General features: G+C 32.9%; 1 protein-coding gene across 1 annotated transcript; it reads left to right on the top strand.

Moving 5' to 3' along the window:
- Nucleotides 1-12,305: 12,305 nt before the first annotated feature.
- LOC131876016 (pathogenesis-related protein PRMS-like) lies at nt 12,306-21,114 on the top strand. The gene is made up of 4 exons (XM_059220772.1): nt 12,306-12,357; nt 12,504-12,571; nt 20,061-20,231; nt 20,566-21,114. The coding sequence occupies exons 1-4, from the start codon at nt 12,306-12,308 to the stop codon at nt 21,112-21,114; spliced, it is 840 nt and encodes a 279-aa protein (XP_059076755.1).
- The last annotated feature ends 1,103 nt before the right edge of the window (nt 21,115-22,217 follow it).

Raw genomic sequence — 22,217 nt, forward strand, 5'->3', positions numbered from 1 at the left:
CCCTAACCACAAACTAAATAAGTTATTGTTGTTCAAGGTGTTAAAAACCCATCTTGACATCTTGGATGCATCTTAAACTTTGCAAAACAAATAACTCAAAATAATAATCATTATCAAGATGTTTTGCAACAATATCATTACCATATGGTTTCTCACACATACAACACTTGTACCAATGATTGTTCTTCTTCCTTCTCAACCTATACTTCCTCCAACACCTCTTTTTTCTCAACATGGTGGTAAAGCATATGATCTTATTGAGAAACTTTGTGCTACTCCGACTAAGATTTAACTTTGGGAATTGATACAATGTTCACCTAAATATCATGAAATGCTTCAAGATGCCCTACAAAAGGTAGTTCTCCCACCTAAAATACAAGATCTAATTATATAGTGGATCTATTATATTGTATGCATGCGACAAGTTTGGACATCATCTTCTCACAATGTGAGATACCTTCCCTAAAAGCTCAATAGAAAAATTATCCTCTTATGATTATGGTTGTTATTAATTAAAATGGAATAAAGCATACTATAATGGATAATAGATCAAGCCTTAATGTTTGTAGCATACATAATTTGTTACCCAATATTAGTGTAGACATGTCTCTCATTAAACATAAATCTCTATATATTGGTGGCTTTGATAATGTGGGTAAATAGTCATTAGGTACAATCATGCTACTAGTAAAGGTAGGACCTATGATTTTATCTATGCTCTTCCATGCCATGCATGATTCTCTCATACAATTTTCTTCTGAGTAGATTATGGGTTCATGGGGGCAATCCTATCTACTCTTCATAGAAAGAGCCCCAACCATCATCAAGACACTTTTTAGAAGGATAAAGCACATCCTTAGTATATTTGTTTTTTTTAAGGCAACATAAGCCAATGACGGGGTCATTGGTTTTGATTGTGAGGTGTGATTTCTAATGAACCCTAATCATCACCAAAGAGAACACTCAAAGATGAAGCACTATTCATACCATCACTATTTTTAGTAGTGAAGAATAATGGATCAATTTATTTTTTAAGAAATCAAAGTGCTAAGAGATGTGGATATAGGAGGTTAACAACTGGTCTCTACTCTCTTTTCATGTGTATAGGTTAATATCTTGAGACTATGATGAAGATAGTAATATATTTAGACAAAGTAGATAGTAATGAATAGCTTCAAACTTTGAATGGCAAAAACCCCTTGGATACTAGTGCTAAATGCTAGTGTTTACATACCTTTTAAAAAAATGTTTCTAGGGCTTCCTCACTTTCTGCAAGTTTATTAGACATATCTCTATAACTCATATCCCCCATGTCTACCTTAGGAATCCTTCCCAAGTGGTTAATCCTTAAGAGAATTAGGCTCGGATACAAATTGATAAAATTATAAGGAACTAAGAGGGGGGGGTGAATCAGTGCAAGCAAAAATAAATATGAATGTAATCACCAACTTAAACAACTTAAAACTTAACAAGCATAAGAGGAATATCACCACATAAGCTAATGCTGAATAAAACAAATTTTACATAAAACAAGAGATTTATATGTGGAAACCCAAAAGGGAAAAACCACAGTGGGAGTTAATAGCCACAAGATTCACTATTTGCAAAATAGAAATCTTGACCGATTAAGGTCTTACAAATATGCTTGTTAGGAGCAGACTCGATTAGGAGTCACCCAGTTAGGAGTCACCTGGTTAAGGGATTTAAATGATGAGCCCTATTAGGCTATTTGATTGGTTAGGATCAACCTCGCAAGAGGATTTAACACTCTGATAGAGCTACCCTGTTAGGGGGTTTACAAGTTAAGGCTTGTTAGGACCTACCCGGTTAGGGGATTTTACTGTTGCAAACTCTTAGGAAAACAACAATCAAATGATCTTCATGTAACACCTCAATGTCTGAGAAGATCTACTTCAGATCATCAAAAATTTAACAACACATCAATACAGAGCTTCACTTATCACCGCACAATCAAATTTGTATCGTTCGCTAATGATCTCACATGCTTTCATACACACACCAACTTGATACCTCATCACACTTTTTATAAACATCTCTTAGTCGGCTACAACCTTGGAACAATTTCCTAGGTTCAATGAATCTAGACATTCTTACATTACATGCCTTACTTATGTCAGCCACCAACATAAGAAATAAAAAATAAGACAAAAACCTGTGTCGTTTTACCGATTTAAGTGACTTTATCACTACCGGTTAAGTGTTCATCAGAATGCCTTCTCTGTACATCAAATATCACTTGTCCGGTTGAATCTACCAATGTGGTCATGAACATAGCTCCAAATACCTATCTCCATCATTGCTTTAAAACCGCATCTTCCAACTCTTTATCAATCTCCTGTACTGGTTGTCAGAATGCAACTCTGTTCCTATTTACCAGTTAAATTCCTAATTACTGGTTCTCTGTTAAACTGTCTTTTGTACCAGTTGGCTTCCAAGACTTAGATGACTACAAAAACATTGTTTCCATCAATGACAACACAAGACTTATTCATCAAACATGAATCTCAATCTCTTCATCATATTCACTAATCAATCATTTACCAGTTGCATATCACCAACAGTATTTACCGGTTTAGTCAAATGCCAACACTATATATATTGATCTCCAAAGTAGATTTTTCAAGTCAGCCAAGGAGCTAATAAAGCACAATTCAAAGTATGTCTTCACTAAGTGTTCCTGTGGTGGAAAGGAATGAAAAGTGGACCACACAACAAAGCAACAACATGCTATCCAAATGTCACAATCATTAAACCAAAGATAGAGCATCTGGGGTTAACCGGACCAAGAAAGAACATGGCCAAAACAAAATTTCAAACCACATAAACACATTCCAAACTATAATAAAAAAGATACATGCATGCATAATATAAATCCAAAAATGCAATAGGAGAAATGAAGATGGGAAGCAATGTGGTGCTCTGCAAACTCTGCTAGTCAAGCATCATCATTACTGCACAGACTTTCGGAGAACACCTTTTAGACCTTCAAAACATGAAAGAAGAATCATCAAAGAAATATTCAACAACTTTCCAACATATTAGAAATATATCTACAATAATTTAGAACATCTGGAGAAAAAACCAAACACTGAAATAGATTCATCATGTTGACATCAATGACAACCATACTGATACATCAAATAACTTCACATTTGCAACATGGTTGAGTAGCTTGTACTCCATGGCTAGGGGTGCTAGAAAGAGATAGAGCTAGAGATGGGAAAGGAAAGTCAAAAAATAGAAACCTACCTACCTAACTAGAAACACTTCCTTTTGATCACACATTTCTTAGTATGTGATGACCTCATGAAATTTGTATGGGGAAGAGATTTGAGGTGTTAGAAATACGATTGAGCAAGTACATAAGAAACGTCAAACCTGACTAGACTTAGCATTTATCACTATAAATTGTCTCTTCTAATACTTCGACACCAGTTGATGGGATAACATGACTTAATCAAGTGAGCACTAAAGAAATATCAGCCCTACCCAAACACGGTGTTCCCACTATAAATTGTCTTTTCTAATGCTTCCACACAAGTTGATCAGATAACATGACCTATCAAGCATCTATTGAGCCTTACACTTGGCTTTGATGTGACATGAGCCTTTAAGAAAGCACTACCATTGCCATTGCAAGTTTATCATGAAATTCAATTGGGATGTACTGCATGGTTAAAACCTACCTGACTAGGAAAAGAAACTTGGAAAAGCCAAAAAGTATTAGAATTCAATTAGTTGTAAGCTTTGGCTGATGTAATAGATACCAAATCACCATCCGATTGGACCTCTACCCAATATAAACTAACATCCTCCTTATTGAAAATGTACCCTTTATTAGATAACATGTTAGAAAGCCCATTGGCTTCATTGAAGCAGTGGTTGATAATATAATCTTCAAATTTCTCGAGAATTTGTTATTTCTCTTGGAGAATATAGTGTATTTTTCAAGATGAGGCTTCAAACTTTTTTAATGCCAAAATAGTATTCATTGAGTCTCCTTCAATAATCAACTTTTTAATCTTTAAAGTACAATCCATGCATAATCCATATACTAGTTTTATGGCTTCTACCACATTATTATATACATCTAGGATTTTGGTTGTCCCTACTTTCAAGATTTCCCCATTGTGGTCTCAAATTGCATGCTTGAGGCCTGTAATACTTAAGTTTCCTTTAACTACACCATCAAAGTTAAGCTTCTAATGTTCTTTATTAGGGGGTTCCCATTTTACATTTCTCTTTTTCTCTTTCCTCGCTTGACACTTGAGGAGACTTCTTTTAAAAGGAATTGTGATCCTTGACCATTTTTTGAGGATTATGTCATGGGTGAACTCACAATGCTAGTTCCCACTTTTTTGTACATCCTGATTTTTGTTGAAATTATACATTTTTTAGAAAATATAATGATTTAAGCTTTAAGAGATCCCATTTGAAGTAATTAATTGAAGAGAGTTAGATCAAAGGCTCTTAGATCAAAATTTCTTGGATAGAACCTCTCTACTTCTAAATTACACTTGCAATGGAGTCTCCTTTGCATCTATCAAACACTGATAAACAACCAATTTTACAGCTTTTGGGGGGTCAAATGAATTCATTTAGAAGGGTTGTTTTTTTAAGTATTTAGCCCTTATTATAATCTTTCCAAATAGTATAATTTTTAATATATTTAACTTCATTAATATATTTTTATTTTATTTCTTATGAATGCAGGGTTTTCATCGAACATGAACTTTAGTTGTTCAATGCTTATGGAAATAGTAAAAGTCACCCAAAAAATTCTAAAAAATATTTATGCACTAGGTATTGAAGTCCTCTTTCCAACAAGAAAATAAAAATTGATTTTCATTACATATACAAGAAGTTATGTAATATCAAATGGACATATGTCAAAATTATAGTGAACTCAACTTCAAATCTTAATAAAATATGAAATATTGAAGATAATTTAACAAAACCAATTGCAAACACTAGATATGGATGTTACAAAACCAAATTCCAAATAATCACATTCATACCTATTATGGAAAAAATCTTATTCTATACAGAGTGAGTATCACTCTTTAAAAAAATTGTTTTTTGAAAAAAACTAGTATTCGAGGGAGATATAAAAAATGGAATAAAATTGATTCCAAAAATTAGAAAAAAAATATTTATAGAATCTAGATACAAAATGAGACAAATCACTAGTTCACATCATCTACAAATTCCTTACGGTTTAGAAGTAATAGGTATCTGAATCTGAAGTTTTTTCTGAAAATGAATATTGCAGTGTCAAAGTTGGCAAAAAAGTGTAACCCACTATTGTGGGCTCACCCTCATGTCATAAGGAAAATAAAGATTCCAAGTTTTTGTGTTTCAAAGTGCAATCTCTTACCACCTCTTGAATGGACTTTTTAATGTTGCTAATTACCTGAGTAATTGCATTCTTTTCATTTTTAACTGATCCTTTTGTTCCTTTCCCACCATACATTCTAAATTACTATTGTTGGAGCTACTTTCCATAAAATTTTAAAAAAGGACTCCCTATGCAACTTAGGCCAAGCTTCCAATACCGAGATAAGGTTAGAGTAGAGTGGACCAAGCTAGTGGAGCTTGTGGAACAACAATGACTAGCATACAAAAGAAAAATCATAGTTATCACATCAAACACAATTAAAAACTAGTGAGAGGCCTAGAAAGTTATGTCTTTCACTAGTGAGAATTCTTCCCTTAAGAGACAACCAAGCAAATGCTCCTACCTTTGGAAGACTTGCATTTCTTCAACAAAAGGAAAAGAATCTCATTCTTGGGTATGTGTGTAGTTATCTGCTAATAGCTTCATATCCTTCTTTTAATGTATAATTACCTAAATTAGATTTATTCTAAATTAATTTATCCTCTTCATTCCTAAAGTGAATAGTTGTCTTACTAAAAGCCTTAGAGAGAGTTACTATCTAGGGTTGTGGAACATTGAAAAGGGAGAAGTCTTTCCATCAAAATATAAGAACATTATTTTGAGAGGAAATACTAAAGTAGTCTAAAACTTAAGTGCGCCACTGGTTTATCAAAAGTGTCTCAATTTCTGAAAGGTTTTCTATACTATCTAGAGTAGGGTGCACATTCTATGAGTCCTCCTAGAAACAATCTTTTTTACCATCTTGGATCACTTAGGAAAGAAGAGGGAGAAGGATATTTTTGCAACTAACCAAAAAATTCCACATTTGGGACCCAGATGGGAGGTCAAATATTGTGAAGATTCTCTCTGATTCTAGCGAGTCAAGGTATTTTGAAGAGATAATTGAAGCCCATTTGGAAATTTTTTTGGAGAAAAGTCTACAAACCATTTTTCCTCCAAGAGCCATATTTATTAGCTGCAAATTGTGTATTTTAGGTCCTTCCATTTTTGGTATACAACATTTGTCCCATGCAAGAAGATGATTCTTTTATTTTTCCTCATTAGGACCTTTCCAGAGGAAATGTTTAATTTTGGACTCAACTAAATATAATTCACCATTTGAGATATGCAACACTGACATGATATAGCTGGAGATTGTGGCTAGTAGAAATTTAATCATTAGGATGTGACCAACTAATGAGAGCCATGTATTTTTCCATAAATAAATAATATTTCAAATAGAAGAGGAAATATTTGACCGAAATGTACTCTTATTCTGACCCACAAACAAGGGGATACCTAAGAATTTGCAAGAAAGAGTATCCAACTTAAAACCAAGAGAAATAGGGAGAAATTTAAGAAAAATATTTTTTATTTTGAGGCATTAATCTTATGGTCTGATATATCACAATACTTATCCAACACATATATGTGTAATATATTTTATTTTAAGATGATGTATTATTTTTCTCTTATCAAACTTATATGTTTTAATGTGACATTATTTATTATTTTTTATGTGGTATAATTTATTATGTAAATTAAGGTGACATTCTTTATGACTTGTCAATTTATAGGTATATATTATAAGGTGTCATTCTTGTTGTCTTGTCAAATATATTAAAGATCATTAATCTAGACAATTTAGAAAATAAGATTGTATCAAGTTCCTTTGGACTATTTTTATGAAATCCTTGTGGCCACAAGTGTTTCTAGTAGACAATGAGCCAATAGATCCTTTAAATTAGGGTGATGTGACCACATTAATTTGAATCTGAAGGAGAACATCACCTGGGGTATAGAATAGAGTCATCGAATAAAGATAAGGAAGTGATCAAAGCCAAAGAAATAAGGGAGGATATATGTCCCAGATCAATGACATTTCAGGATGAAGAAGAAATACATCAATCAAGGCAAACCTAGATGAGGCCATTTCCCAAGCTCATATTACACCAAGTGAAACTAATTCTCTCTAACACCATGTCAAATAGCTCACCTTGATACAAAATCTCATGAAGGTCTTGCATAGTATCAAAAAAAACAAGGACACTGCCACCTTCTCAAAGGGATATAGGGGAGCATTATAATCACCCATTAGCATCAAATTGGATTTCTGGAAAGAAGCTCTTAGATCAAGGAGGTTAGATTCCAATCTCCTTCTTAATATCAAATTATTAGGTGCATAGATATTTGAAAGCAACTATTTGGACCTACTTACCTCATCATGAAAGAATACATTTTGAAAATGATTATCCTGTGAAGTTAGAACTACCTTCAAGTTATGGGTTTTCCACATCGTAGCTAAGCTTCCAAATGCACCATTTGCATTAGAAACATAAAAATAAGAAAAACATCAGATTAATTTGCTCACCTTTAGGAAGGCTTCAACACTCATCTTTTTTCTTGAAGAATCAAAATGTCAGGTTTAAATTCTTTCGCTATATTTTTTACTAAAATATTATTGTGGGAAATATTTAGTCCCCTAATATTCCAAAAGAGGATATCATTTTGTTGATTCTCTACAGAAAATATGCTCAAGAATAATCTGGCTCTGATTAGCCACATCTCTAGCTGTACACATTAGATGTTTTTCTCTATTAGAATTCTTGCCAATTCTAGAATCATTTCAGACAACTACAATCTTCTAAGATATTTTAAGGGAGAAAGAGGGACTCCCAACCATAGAGGAACTGGTAGAAGGAGATGAAGGAACCTGCACTAGTGATAAAGTAGGATCAATAGGAAGATTATCCTTAATCTTATCCTCAAATTTATCCATAACAACAACCTTTAAGTTCAAAGGAGGGGAGCTGAAGAGCCTAAGGATGAAAAATCAATAAAAGAAAACTCAACCACCTAACAAGGAAGAGTGGAATCAACCCCTTGTAGGCACCCCATGAACTCAAGAGTAGTAAGGTTAGGAATAGGTTTGAACCAAGGTCATTTACTAAAACTAGATCAACCATAAGGGCCTACACATAGTCAAAATCCTCCAAAGAAGTAAATTGAAGGACAGGAGGAAGATGAACTGAAGCCTCTAGAGACACCATAAAATGGGACTAGAGAAAATCCTTTATAGGAAATGAAGTCACCAATCCAATCAAACCATTGAGATGAGCCATAAGTGATTTTTTCTCCTCTAGCACAACCACAAACAAGGGGTAGAAAATGAATACATAGAAGTAGAATCAAACTCACTAGCCTTAAGAACCAAAATCAAGCCATAGGTCCCTTCCTTTTAGAATGGGGAGATGGACCAGTCTTCTAAGGGCCACCTCTCTGACAAGCATCACATGAGTGACCTACAGATGAGTAGAGATGGTAGTAAGGAATTAAGTTCTCAAATACCAAAGGTTGGTTCCAAGTACCCAATTGACATTACAACACAATTGGCTATGGGAACTACGAACTAGGTGCAATACATGCATAAAAGTAAGAAAAGACTAGCTTGGCTTGGTTCTAGGTGATAGAATGAAAAGAAATGGGATGAAAATTGAGTTAGCAATCCCATTAATAATTATTTCATTTCATAACTCCAACGGGAGCCTCAACAAATGAACCCAAGTCAAGATAGCACCAAAGAAATGAATAGTAGGATTGAAGCCTGGACACCACTTGCATAGAAGAAGGTGCTACCTGCTAAATAAATAAGGACTAGAGAAAATAATGTGAATATATTCTTGGCACAAAGAGAACAAGAAGAAAAATAACCCTTTAGAGAGCACAAAAAATGGATACACTTCCTTTAATAGCCCAGTGAGAAGAAGCCCCATTTTCTATCACCAACAATATTAGGGTATCTTCTCACAAATTTACCAACCAAGTTCAGTTCTATTTTAGAAATATCCCTATCCAAGGAGAGCTCCATAATATTTAAATATGTTCTAGTCTCAGAACACTCAATAGAGAACCCATCAAGAGCGACACATCAGCCTCTATTAAAAAGGCCCTTCCAAAACCCAAAATATTCCTTGACAAGAGACACAATCAAAGAGGGAAAGGATCTATTTAACTTGTCATTGGGAATTATGACCTTCTTGTCTGCCACATGTTTATGTTCTAGAGATGAATGAAAGGGGTATAAGGGAAAGGACCCACTAGCACTAAGGGGCATAACCACATGGATATTTGAAAAAATGATGCAACCATTTGCATACCAATAACAACATCCTGCTGACCTCGACTCAAACACATCTTCTTAAAAAGAATCCTTCAAGAAGGGAGGACCTTACTTCTCACAGGGAGATTCCCTACTACCGCTAGTAGAGATCATTTCATAAAATGTTTTATATCACTTACCTTACAAATATATAGTTTAAAGTTTGAAGTACATAAATTAATTATTACCAATATGTTGCCTTTAGGTAATATGAGACCACTTTGAAATTATGATGTTTACTATACACATACTATTGATACATATCAAATTCAATAGATTAACTAGATAAACCATCAGATTCAATTTTATTAATCAAGGTTTCAACACAATTCAAGACTCATCACTTGATTCCATAGTGTATAATATTTAAATTTATTTCGTATATTTAAAAAAATTATAGAAATTGGAGACTTGTATCGTATATATGTTACCATATCAAGCACTCTTGGTGAAAACATATCGCTTTCTAGGGTTAACCACTCTTTCCAAAAGTAAAATATGCTTTTGAATCATTATTTTTTATTTAAATTTTGAGATAGACAAGGGATATTTATTACATATTTGATATTTTTAACTCTTCTATGCCTATAAATTAGTTTTAACCTCCCTTCACCTGCAATATTCCATGTGTTGTTATCCCACTAAATAAATTGTCCACCATCATATATTGTTTATGTTATAGGCTAATTGTAGTGAGAATCAATGTGTTAAGATAAACTTGAGTATATGCTCAAATAGATATCATGTTATCTTAGCCGAACTGATAAAGAGTTAATTAGCTTGATCATCAAATATTTTATTTCTAGTGGAATCATCTTTATTTTCCTTCTTATTATTACATTCGATTTTTATATACCTTATTTACAATTATTTCAATACCTCAATCTACTCTTACTAGATGTTTTGAACATCCCATTTGACTTAGAATGGTCTTTAGTCTTGTCCTTAGGACCCTTCCTATTTTACTTTCCTCTCTTAATAGATCAATATTGCACATGCAATGCATCGTTAGATCCCTTTGAATTCATTCCACTGATTTCCTTAAACAAGAGAGTTACAATCAAGTCATCCAATTTTGGATAATATTTAAGAGAATAATTGATTGAAATAATCATATTATCTATGAATATTTTGATAATCAACATAAAAATAAATCTCTTCTATCCTCATTTATCTTCATACTAGACAAGGATTATATCAAAAGTATTTAGATATTATGCAACTAATTTTTCATATTTCACTTTAAGAGAATAAAAATTTCATATCAGTAATAACTTATTAATGATAGTCTTTATCTCAGATATCCCACTTAATCATTTATATGCAATTGCTTTGTTAGAAAAAAAAAATAATAATTAAAAAAATTTCCTAAGCGCAAGCATATAATGCCACTATTTTTTTAATCAAACATTAATCCTTAATTTGATATTTTTTTTGTTTGGTCTCAACCTTCAGAAAAAACACCAACCTATTTATTCAAAGAAGTCCTCCAAAATTTTCTCTCTTCAATCAAGATAAACTAGCCATAATCTATCTCTGGTGGAACGTAAAACTTCAAAAAATATAACAACACATTTTCAAAGTACTAAGAATCCAATCAAATATTCTTAAAAATGCATCACTCTTTCTAATCAAGTAAATGTTGGCATTAATATTTAATTCTCACGAGTGAAACAATACAGTGATACATGTTCATCTTAATGAAAAAATGAAAAAAAAAATGATAAAGAGGATGTTGTTGAAATAGTTGATGAGACAACATATATAAGTATTATTCATCGTTTATTGTTTCAAATTAATACTAGATTAGATGTCATGTTTTTATTTTCTATTATTCTAAGGTATATGACTTAACCATCCGAGTTTCATATAAAGGCAACAAAGAATATGTTGAAATATGTGAAAGAGAATTTACATTTTTTTTAAGCTTTTATATTTCTTAAGTGTTTGAACTTGTTCACTTTAGTGATTTTGATTAGGAAAGTAGTTTGGAAGACTAGAAATTCACATTCGATAATTATTTTCCACTTTATTCAAATTTGATTAAGTGGCACTAAGAAATGGATTAGTTGCTCTATCGTTTATGGAGTTAGATTATATTGCAATCACTTCTCCAACTACACAAGCAATAGCGTTTTAGATAAAATCGAATTGAAACAAATTTACTCTGAAGTAGTTTTTGGTTTAGTAAAAAGAAAAATGATTGAATCATATAAATTGCGGGTAGTTTATTTTACTTTTCCAATCTATATGACTGAACAATTTTAAATGGTGGATGCAAGATTCTTAAAATACTTTTTCCCTTTCCCTGTTGTTATAAGGATTCTTTATGAATGACTAGAGGAACAACAAATCATGTCAGAGTTTTCAAGGAATGCCTCACCAGCCTTAGAGATACTGCTCATATACTGACTTATCTTAATGATACCAGGAAGACGAATATAAGCTGCCAAAATCAAGACATGTTTTTAGCAGACGTTTCAAATACTTAGCATCAGATGAAAGATGTGAGAATCGCTGTTTCCTAACAATATGCCGGTCGATCAATTCAAGACAATGTGCTGGTAATAATTTACCTTTCAAAACGTGTCGCGAAGCCGACATTGTGACGTTTATCTGAAATATTATTATGAAGGCATCTGGCCGTCTTTATGATCTCTGGTCAGTTAGAAAGGATGCGCTGGTAATAATCAACACTTTAAAACGTTCTACGATGAAAGGAAAAACTTTGTTTTTTATACGACTACAATGGCAGGTGGTCGTCAAATCAGTATACAATGGCGTCTGAAGTATAAGGAACGTAAGTGCTGGCAATACTCGGGCTTTAAAACGTGTTGAAAACCAAATAGTTTGAACATTGCTTATAACATTTGACCGCTGATGGCTTTATTCTTACGAATTATCCAGTCTTTAAACTAGTTTCCTCTTATTCCTCACTGATGGCAGTTTTGGGTACAATTTTTCTCTTTTTCAAAACAATCCCCGACCTAAATGATCTACTCAAAACTGCGAATGTAAGTTGCTTCAAACATGAGAGAAATCAGGGATGCGGCTTCGCACCCACACACTAACCCAATATTATTAAAAAATAACAGTTAAAACCTCACAAGTATGGTCAGCATCCACATCTATGTTATGCTTCAGAGATTCCATGATTGCTTGGTTTGCATGTCCATGAATATATATGCATTTTACTGTTTAAAGTATATTTAGCGCCATCCTTATTAATTTCACATAGCGTGGAGAAGATCGATAGCATTATTATTGTGATTCAAATTTAATTGTATTCTCTCATGACGTATTTTCATAGGACTCAAATATCATTGTTTTGAAAGTTGAAATCATCAGAAATATTTATTAATAATATGTAATAGTACAATTTACATATATTTTTTATTAAGAAAAAATCAGATTTTGAAAGGATCTCAAAACTTTAAATAAAAAAAACTATCATCATAATACACAAAGTCAACCTGCAGCCAAAACAATGTCAAAAATTAAAAAACAGGCCTAAGCACAACAGGCTTGAAACTGAAAAATAAATTGAATGAATGATTAAATAATCGAATAATGTATTCAACAATATACAAGTGTATATATAGAGATTACAAGACGACATTCTAAATTAAGAACAAGTCGTTTAAAGTGAACTACTAAAAAGCTAAACGCTAAATAAAGCTTAAAAGCTAATTAATCTAAAAAGAAAAAGCTAAATGCTAAATAAAGCTTTAAAAGCTAATTAAATAAAAAGCTAAATGACCATTAAACAAGGAACTAAATATAGGTGACTAAAATATAATTAAATATTCTAATACCCTCCCTTAATTGTCATTCTATCTACTAACTACCCTACAGAAGACACTGCAGGTCTTTTGATCACAAATGAAAAGGACACTCTGCTGTGGTGGAGACCCTCCTTGGATCTGAAAAGTGTTAATGACCAAGAATATCAAAATCCATCCAACCTAATGTTGGGTAACCAAACTGAAACCTGTAACCATGATTTTGAGGAAAAATCGACAAACCCTTTTGCAGAAGAGTACCAACTCCAAAACTAACTGCAAGATACCACGGTTGCAGATGTTTGCCCTGGCAGGTGCGACCCAAACTAATTGCAACAAAGCACGATTTTGAGGAAAAAACCGTCAAACCCTGAAATAAGAACCCTCGAAAAGAGAATTTACGATTTTAAGGAGAAAATCGAAAAACCATGAAATCTGAGGTTACAAATCATTGTTTTTGTGGAAAAAAATGGTAAAACCCAGATAATTAAAATCTTACATGAATATCGCAGATTACAGATGAGATAATTTTTAAGGGAAAATTATAAACCTAGTGAACAATTTTTGAGGAAAAAATCGTGAAAACCCTCCCATGATTTTTTGTGGAAAAAATAAAAAAACCGACAAACAATTTTTCAGGAAAAAATCGTGAAAACCCTGGGACGTGTAAGACGAGGTCCGGCCTAAATCAATCTGATAAAGGTAACGATATTCAGATATCGTGAACATGTACTATTTCCAAGTGTTGTGGTTGAGGCCACTGAACTTCTGACTGTGTTCCAACATGATGTCGGTCAAAGATGCCATCACGGAAACCGAGGTTGAATGAGGTCAACTGAGTGAAAGCAAGAGACAAAAGAATCTGATTTTAAAAAAAGTTAGAATAGAAGTAGCTACACAAAAAATCTGAACCCCTGGAGAAGAATTCCTAGCACGAATTCCAAGGCACGAATTTTGAGGTTTGGAAGAAACCTAGAAATTAAAATTTTTCTGCAAACATCAAACTTGAAATTTTTCCTGAAAATAATAAAAAAAAATAATAATTTGCAGAAAATAAAAAAATACCCATGATTTTTTTTTTGTAAAAAAAAGAAAAATATTGACGATTTTTTTTCCAAAAAAAAACACAAAAAAAAAAGGCAGAAACCCTCGGTCGGATGTACAACATAAACAACGCCCACAGAATTAGTAGAAATCGCTGACTATTTTTAAATTCCAAGGTAAATTTGCTGGCAAAAAATTTGAGGCACGTAAAACGAGGCAACCAAAAAAATATGAGATCAACCCAGAAAAGCTCTCGAAAAACCCACTAAGAATCTAAAATTGAGGCACAAAAAATGATGCACCCAAAAAATTCCGACGACGACCCAGTTGAGGTCTCAAAAAACCCACCAAGAATCTGCAAGAAAAATAAAATTTTGACTTGAACTAAAGGGTCAAAACCCTAGTCGAAAATTGTAGAAACCCTAGGAAAATTTTCAATCTTAAAAAAAAACCCCATGTTTCAGGCTTGAAAATCTCTAGAACTCTAAAAAAAATATGAATTGTTGCCCAACACAGAAATTCGCCCACAAATGAGAAGCCCTCGAAACCCTCAAAAAGCCTTCAAAAAAGCAAAATCGATTTTTTATAAAAAAAACAATAAAAAAATCTGGCAAATATTCCAGAAAGAAGGCCATGAAATTTTATTAAAAAATTTGCCAAACTTTAAAGAATCCCATTGACCCGCTCTGATACCATGAAAAATAAATTGAATGAATGATTCAATAATCTGATAATGTATTCAACAATATACAAGTGTATATATAGAGATTACAAGACGACGTTCTAAATTAAGAACAAGTCATTTAAAGTGAACTACTAAAAAGCTAAACGCTAAATAAAGCTTAAAAGCTAATTAATGTAAAATGAAAAAGCTAAATGCTAAATAAAGCTTTAAAAGCTAATTAACTAAAAAGCTAAATGACCATTAAACAAGGAACTAAATATAGGTCACTAAAATATAATTAAATATTCTAATAGAAACACAGAACAACAAAAACATAACTAATATTTTTCAGGGCTTCAGTAACTTCTGCTTCAGTCTGATCTAGATTTTGAGACAAGTTCTTCAAATCTTGCAATTCATACTTTGCCTCCACCATAAAGTTTTTAAGGTTCCCTAGATATGAATGGATATGAATGGAAGAGCCTTTGTCATCACTAACATACTTTCCCTTTTCAGCATTATTACCTCTTTAATTTGAAGACTTGAATTTTGTGCCATTTATCCACAAGAAATTTCATACTTTCTACCTTGTTGGCTATGTTTTTTCTAAATGAATTATATCTGCTGAATTGTTCTTAATTTTTTACCTCTATGAGTCCATGTGCACCATAGACAATGGTAAAGATTAGTTTTGATGGTTTCACTTGTGAATTTAAATTTTACAAGTCTTTTAGGGATTCTATAGGAATTCTAATTCTCTTGAAAATACCATCAATAAAGGCAATATAAAGTTCATACCTATAAGTGATGATATTGACAAAATTTTCAATGAGTAGATAATAATGCTATTTAATAAATTCTATAATAATATTGTAAAGCTTCTAGCTTTGAAAGTTTTTGCACAAATTGGTTTTACTATAACATGACTTATTTTGTATAACGTAGGAATCATTTGGAAAGGAATAGAATTGATAAATGGTAGTCCCAATAGTGAATATTTTTTGTTTTATAATTAACTTTTCTAAAGTCAATGATCATAATGAATTCTCTTTTGAAATGCTTTAACCTATATTACTATTAATGAACATCAATCTTCAGCCTTTGACATTTTGAAATGTATTCACTAAGGCTAACCTTTGCCTCCTATAGTTAAGATTATTTTTATGTAAGGTTTTGGTACCTAATTGACCATGTTGTGTCCTAACCACCTATCAAGGGCATGTCTCAGTCAAATTATTTTTCTTATTTAGTGAACGAGCACTCCCTTTGTGAGTCTTTTGCACACTCTTTTAGAAGAGGAATTCAACATAAAATGTCATCCTCATTGATTTGATATCTTTTATAAATCTTCTAGTTATAGAATCCAATGGATGAAAACTCAATATCATCAATAATCCATGGTCCTAAAGCTTCTTTGGGTTGATTAAATTTTGGTAGAAGTGCATTGATCATGGGGATATTTTTAATTTTCTACACATTCCTTCTATTTTTCAAGCTTCTTTAGCTACTTTATGTGAAGTAAAAAAAAATTAAAATTGAAAAAAGTTAGCTTATTGAATAACTAACAATTATTTCCATAATGAAATAATAAGTTTGTTTTAAAATTATAATAGTCACCCATGTGTACCCTCCTATTGAGTGTCTTTGAAATCCTCTTACCAAAATCTTGAAAAGAAATTAGGTACATTCTTTGACCTTTCTCTTTTAATCATAGAGAATTTTATAGGCTTTCATTGGAGTTTTATTTTTTCCATGCGAGTTAGAAGTTTGGTCTCACTATCTATTAAGTCCTAGGGTGTGACTCTTCGTTCCAAATACATCATTAAAGCCCTTGGTAGTAATGAAGGTTCAAAATTCATTGTTTAGCATTGCATTTTTGTAGGTGTTCCTCTTGGGAAACAGATCTATAAGGGGATTGTCGTCCACACACTTCTCATTATGAATGATCTTCAAATTCAATTGACTTTTGTTATCAAAACCATTAGGAAATATAGGGAAGTTCTGAAGCCTTATCTTCTTTAGATTGGAAATAAATTCTATAGCTATATTTTTATTAACTATCATTCTCTCCAATGGTCCTTTCTTTTTGTTAAGATTGTCCCCTTTGCTCAAATTCCTTGGATCTGTACCTTTAGTTGTTTCCTAGGAGTGAAGGTTCTTCTTGTTTTTTTTTTTCTAAAATAACAAGGAACTTTCTCTATTGTCTTGAAACTAATGACAAGTTTTATTTGTTCATTCAAGACAAGGAAACCTACCACAAGATTACTAGTTTTGTTTCACAAGCCATTATCCGTAAATTTTGGTTAAGAATTTCAAACTGTAGTGGAAAGATTAGAAAGTATATCTTGACCTATGATTTCACAATCATAAGCCTCACAAGGGTATGATCCCTAGTTTTAATAAAAAATAGTTAATTCAATATCTTTTGAGTATTTGGCATCTTAGAGTAACCACTATCTAGTCAACTACTATGTTCACCTACCTTGCTCCTTTTGCTTGGCTTTCACTACTTTCTTTCCTTTCCATTTTTTCTAGACTCATCCATATTGGAATTAAGGATCTAGTATGCCCTTTTTCTAGTCACCAAGAAATGCTTAAGCAACTCTTTTTATTTAGTCCCAAGGTTTGAGCATCTTGAAACTAGATACATGATTTGTTCAAGTGTTTTCAACTTGATTCTTTTTCATGACATTTGGTTTTATTAGGGAATTAGCTTGAAACCCCTTTCAAATTCTCTCAAATTTAGTAGCATGTTAGGGTAGAAATTATTTTCAATATTTGGATGGGTAGATTTTTGTTTTCTTTTTCTTGCAATATAATTCCTCCCAATTTCTCACTTTACAACTATGGTTTTCTCTTATGTTCTTCTATAGGTATACATTGTTGGCCATTTGGAGGAATTGATTAGGAGTTGCATTGATGTTTTGTCATTGATGTTAACACTAGCTATTTTTGGATGCTTTACCAGCACCCTTCTGGTCCTGGTAGGTTGTATGGTTTGTGGTTGGTTTGGATCTAGCATGATCTGGTATGCTCCGGTATGATTTGGTTATAGAATTGGCTTATTCATGCTACTCATATTCATATTCAATAAGTTTTTTTTGGTTTGGTCATCGGATGCTATCTTATTTGCTTGGAAGCTTGGTTTCTGGTTCTAGAGAGGGTTTCATTGGCAGAGCTTTGATGAAGATCTTTGATGACATGCATAAGTTGTGTTGGTGTAGCTTCTGGTATGGATTCAGGATGCTGATTGTGATCATGTGAACAAGACTTGGTAGATGGAGATCACTGCTTTAGCGTGTGGAGCTATATTTGGTCCCGATTGATTTAGGTTATGGACCAGCTTAATGTAACGTGTGGATTGGACCTCTCAATGTGTTTTCGAGTTTTCTTATGGGTTGGATATTATTTGTTTGGCCTAAGGCTAACATGTTTTGTAATTATATAATTGGTTTATTGTCTGGTGGTCAACCTGATTGTTTATGGGCGAGGGCTTGTATATATATTGTAAGATGTCATTGTAGATGTGCTCATAGGGATGGGATATGGAAATGTAATGTGCAAATAATGTAATATCATTTGGGCAGAAGATTTGGTCAATCATTGGAGATCGAGTTGGGTTTATGTAAGAGGATTTAGTCCTCCGGTATTGAGCTTAACCAGAACTATACTCAGGCATAGGAAATGCTATCTTTGCAGTTCATTCCTTTCTCCGGATTGTAGTCTTGATTTCTATGTAGTCAGTGAGACTCCTTTTGTGATGAGTAGTGTGCTCTAGGTTGTTGGACTTCCTGGAAGTGCAGGCCCCTCAATTGTAATTTACATACTTACTGCAAAAGTATTATCTGACTGTGCGTAGGCTTCCCACCGTGGTTTTTCCCTTTACCGGGTTTTCCACGTATAAATCTTGGTGTCATGTGGATGGTATTTATTCTCTGATCATTGTTTGTGCTTAATTTGTTTAACTACTACTCTAGTATTTGGTTTAAGCATTCCAGTATTAATGTTTTTGGTTCCAGTATTATAGTTTTAATTGCTTAATGTTCTGGTAATCTGAGACAACTGAGTCACCCCCCCCTCTCAGTTGTCTTCTAGTTATTTGAACTGTCTAACATAGGTATAGGGGCCAACAATGTTTTCCTTGATGTTACACATCTACAAGTGCTTCTCAATACTGAGGCAATGCCCTTTGTACTATGGAGACAATTTTCATAACACCTGCCTCCAATTGAGGCCAATCTTCTCCTCATGACATTGTTGGTGTCAAAGCCATTTTCCTTGTCAAAACCACATGCCCATTCTCAAGCCTTTGAACTTCATGGAAGAAGAAAAATTGCTCAACAAAGTTAGCATCAACATTCTTACCACCACTCTACTCCTCTAGTTATTAGTCATGATCCATGACCTGGGCAATATTTGACAAGTTTCTCATGTTGGTTTTTGGTGTTTATCTTATTCATAATAATCAAACTAATTGTGATACTAAGAAAAAGACATGCCTTACACCTAATTTTTTTTTAGCATATAAATGTGAAATATTAGAATTTATAGATCATAAATTTTAATGTTTCTATTTAACCATAACTTATAAATAACTTTTTAAAATTATTGAATACATTATATTTACACAATTTCATTTAACTAATTTTTTTATAATAAATAATATTTGAAATATAAAAATTCAAATATCTAATTAATTATTATTTAAATTAATTAATTAACTTATTATTCACTAAAATATATGTAATGATGGTTGATTCAATGAAACAAAATAATACTTTAATATGATATCTTCTAGTTTCCATAAATTCAATATTTCTGTACCATTTTAAATGAACTATATTATGTTAAGAACATAAAAAATGAAAAAAATATTCAAAAACTTGAATAACTTGATGGCATATATATTTTTTCTTACACCCTTGTTTAACAAACCATCGACTCAAAAATAATTAAATCCAAGTGTGTAGGGGTTAATGATTTCTACGTGAGTAATTGTTATTAAAATATCAGACTCATAAATCATCTCCGAAGTCGTCTGTGGCTTTGCTAATGTCTGAAGCAACATGCATTAAAATAACGGGCACGTTACCCCACGTAAACAGCCGTCACGTTGCTCAACGTGCCTGTTGTTTTCAGCGACCTGCTCTTACAGAGTCGGCTGCATTATTAACGCCAGACAAGGTGTTGTTCTAGTTGAATATAGCTTCTTAAAACAAAATTACGTTTAAAATCACAAAACTTGTGAGCAAAGCCAACTGGCATAAGACTAATAACCTTAGAAATGAGGGCATGAAAGCTCAGAACGATAAGGATTAGACTGATTCTTTTCTCCGCAACACCTCCTAATTTTATTAATAATTTACTTTAAACCTACTATTTTATCATTTTGCGCATGTATTTAAGAAGACAGTTGTGGCACAGCATTGTCATATCTCAATCTCTCTTACAAACTGGTTATCAATTGTTAGTGTTGAATAAGATTTCATCTCAAGCTCTCTTAAAAACGAACTCTCAGTTTTCATCAATTGTTAACAGCTGTTATTGTGAGATTACACGTTATATTGTGTCAAGAATGAGTAGATTTTGCCAAATACTCCTGGTCTTCTTGGTGGTTGGGTTATTAAGCCGTGTAGAGGGCTTGACGAACTCTCAGGCCATTGCAGACTTCATTGATCCACAGAATGAGGCAAGAAAAGCCATCGGAGTTCCACCGCTTAAATGGAACGATACAGTTGCGGCTTTTGCTCGTAATTATGCAAGACAGAGAAGAACCGACTGCCTACTTCAGCATTCAGAAGGATCGCCCTATGGTGAAAACATATTCTGGGGCAAAGGCCCAAAGTGGACACGTCGTCAGGCGATGAATGCTTGGATTGATCAAAAGAAGTGGTATATTCATGCTAGTAACACTTGCACATGCCCAGATTGCACACACTATACGCAGATTGTGTGGGCAACAACCACAAGTGTTGGGTGTTCTATTATAAAATGTAAGAGCAATGACACATGGGTTATATGTAGCTATGATCCCCCGGGCAACTATATTGGCGCTAGACCTTATTGATTGCCTGAGTGTAGGCAGCATATATTTTGCAGTTGAGAATTGGCTAATCTTATTGTTTGTAATAGTGTAGTGACGAAAAAATAGAATAATGCTGCTGTCATTATCCATCTTTGTTGTTTTGGTATTCATAGCACATTTTACTCTCACTTGGTTTATCTCTGTATATCAGTAAAGCAAATTGGAGTTCAGACTTAGATCTCCTCTAGCATTGAATCATAGTACCTAGCCAGCAACTTGAGAGAGGGTTGTGGCATACTTATTTTGGTTTTGCAAGCTGAGTTTGAAAAATTAAACATCATATAGACGTTTTTAGGCAGCCTTCTCAGGCTACTGATGATTTGCCTTATTAAATTCAACTCAGCAATGGATTTGGTCTAATTTTCTAAATAAATAGTATCCTTGACTGGAATTATGAATAATCTTTTCCATCTACGTAAATATATTGCAGTGGCAGAGAAAATGTTAATCTCCTTACACAATATCTTAATCACACTTCCTGAGAAAAAACTTTTCTAAACTTATGATTTTTCTAAACGGTGAATTGAAATATCCTCAAAAGATTTTGCACTCGCGGACTTTTGTCTACGGAAAACGTCTTTCATCAACAACTGTTTTTGAAGAAGTTTCTGAACATATTGAATAATATTAGAGTAATAATCAGAATTTAATATTTTAAAGTAAATATTCTCTAATTCTAACCGAAATTTTCTTTTTAACCTAATAATCAGATGTTGTTGACTCTCTAAAATCATTGAGACCACACTTAAAAGATAATTTTTCTTCTTTATTCTCAAGGATTGTAGCTTCTTTTTAGCTTATTAATGAGTTCAACATCTTTTGAACTCATTTTAACGGTTCTATAAGACAATTCTTTCATCTTATCATAGTTTTGGGCTTGCGTAGAATCATGGTCCGCTTTCATAGCGTCTCCAAATTAGGGAAACTAGGGAAATCACAAATTAGGCGAACGACCTCATTTTATTTAATAAACTTTTTCTGAGTTCACAGATTATGAACTTGCCAACGTTTAAAACCTAATCGGATTTGTATAAAGTTCATTTAAACTAGCGAGTCTTGCAACATCACAAACATGCTGATCTTTT

The sequence above is a fragment of the Cryptomeria japonica genome, chromosome 5, assembly GCF_030272615.1.
Source record: "Cryptomeria japonica chromosome 5, Sugi_1.0, whole genome shotgun sequence".
Taxonomy (NCBI): domain Eukaryota; kingdom Viridiplantae; phylum Streptophyta; class Pinopsida; order Cupressales; family Cupressaceae; genus Cryptomeria; species Cryptomeria japonica.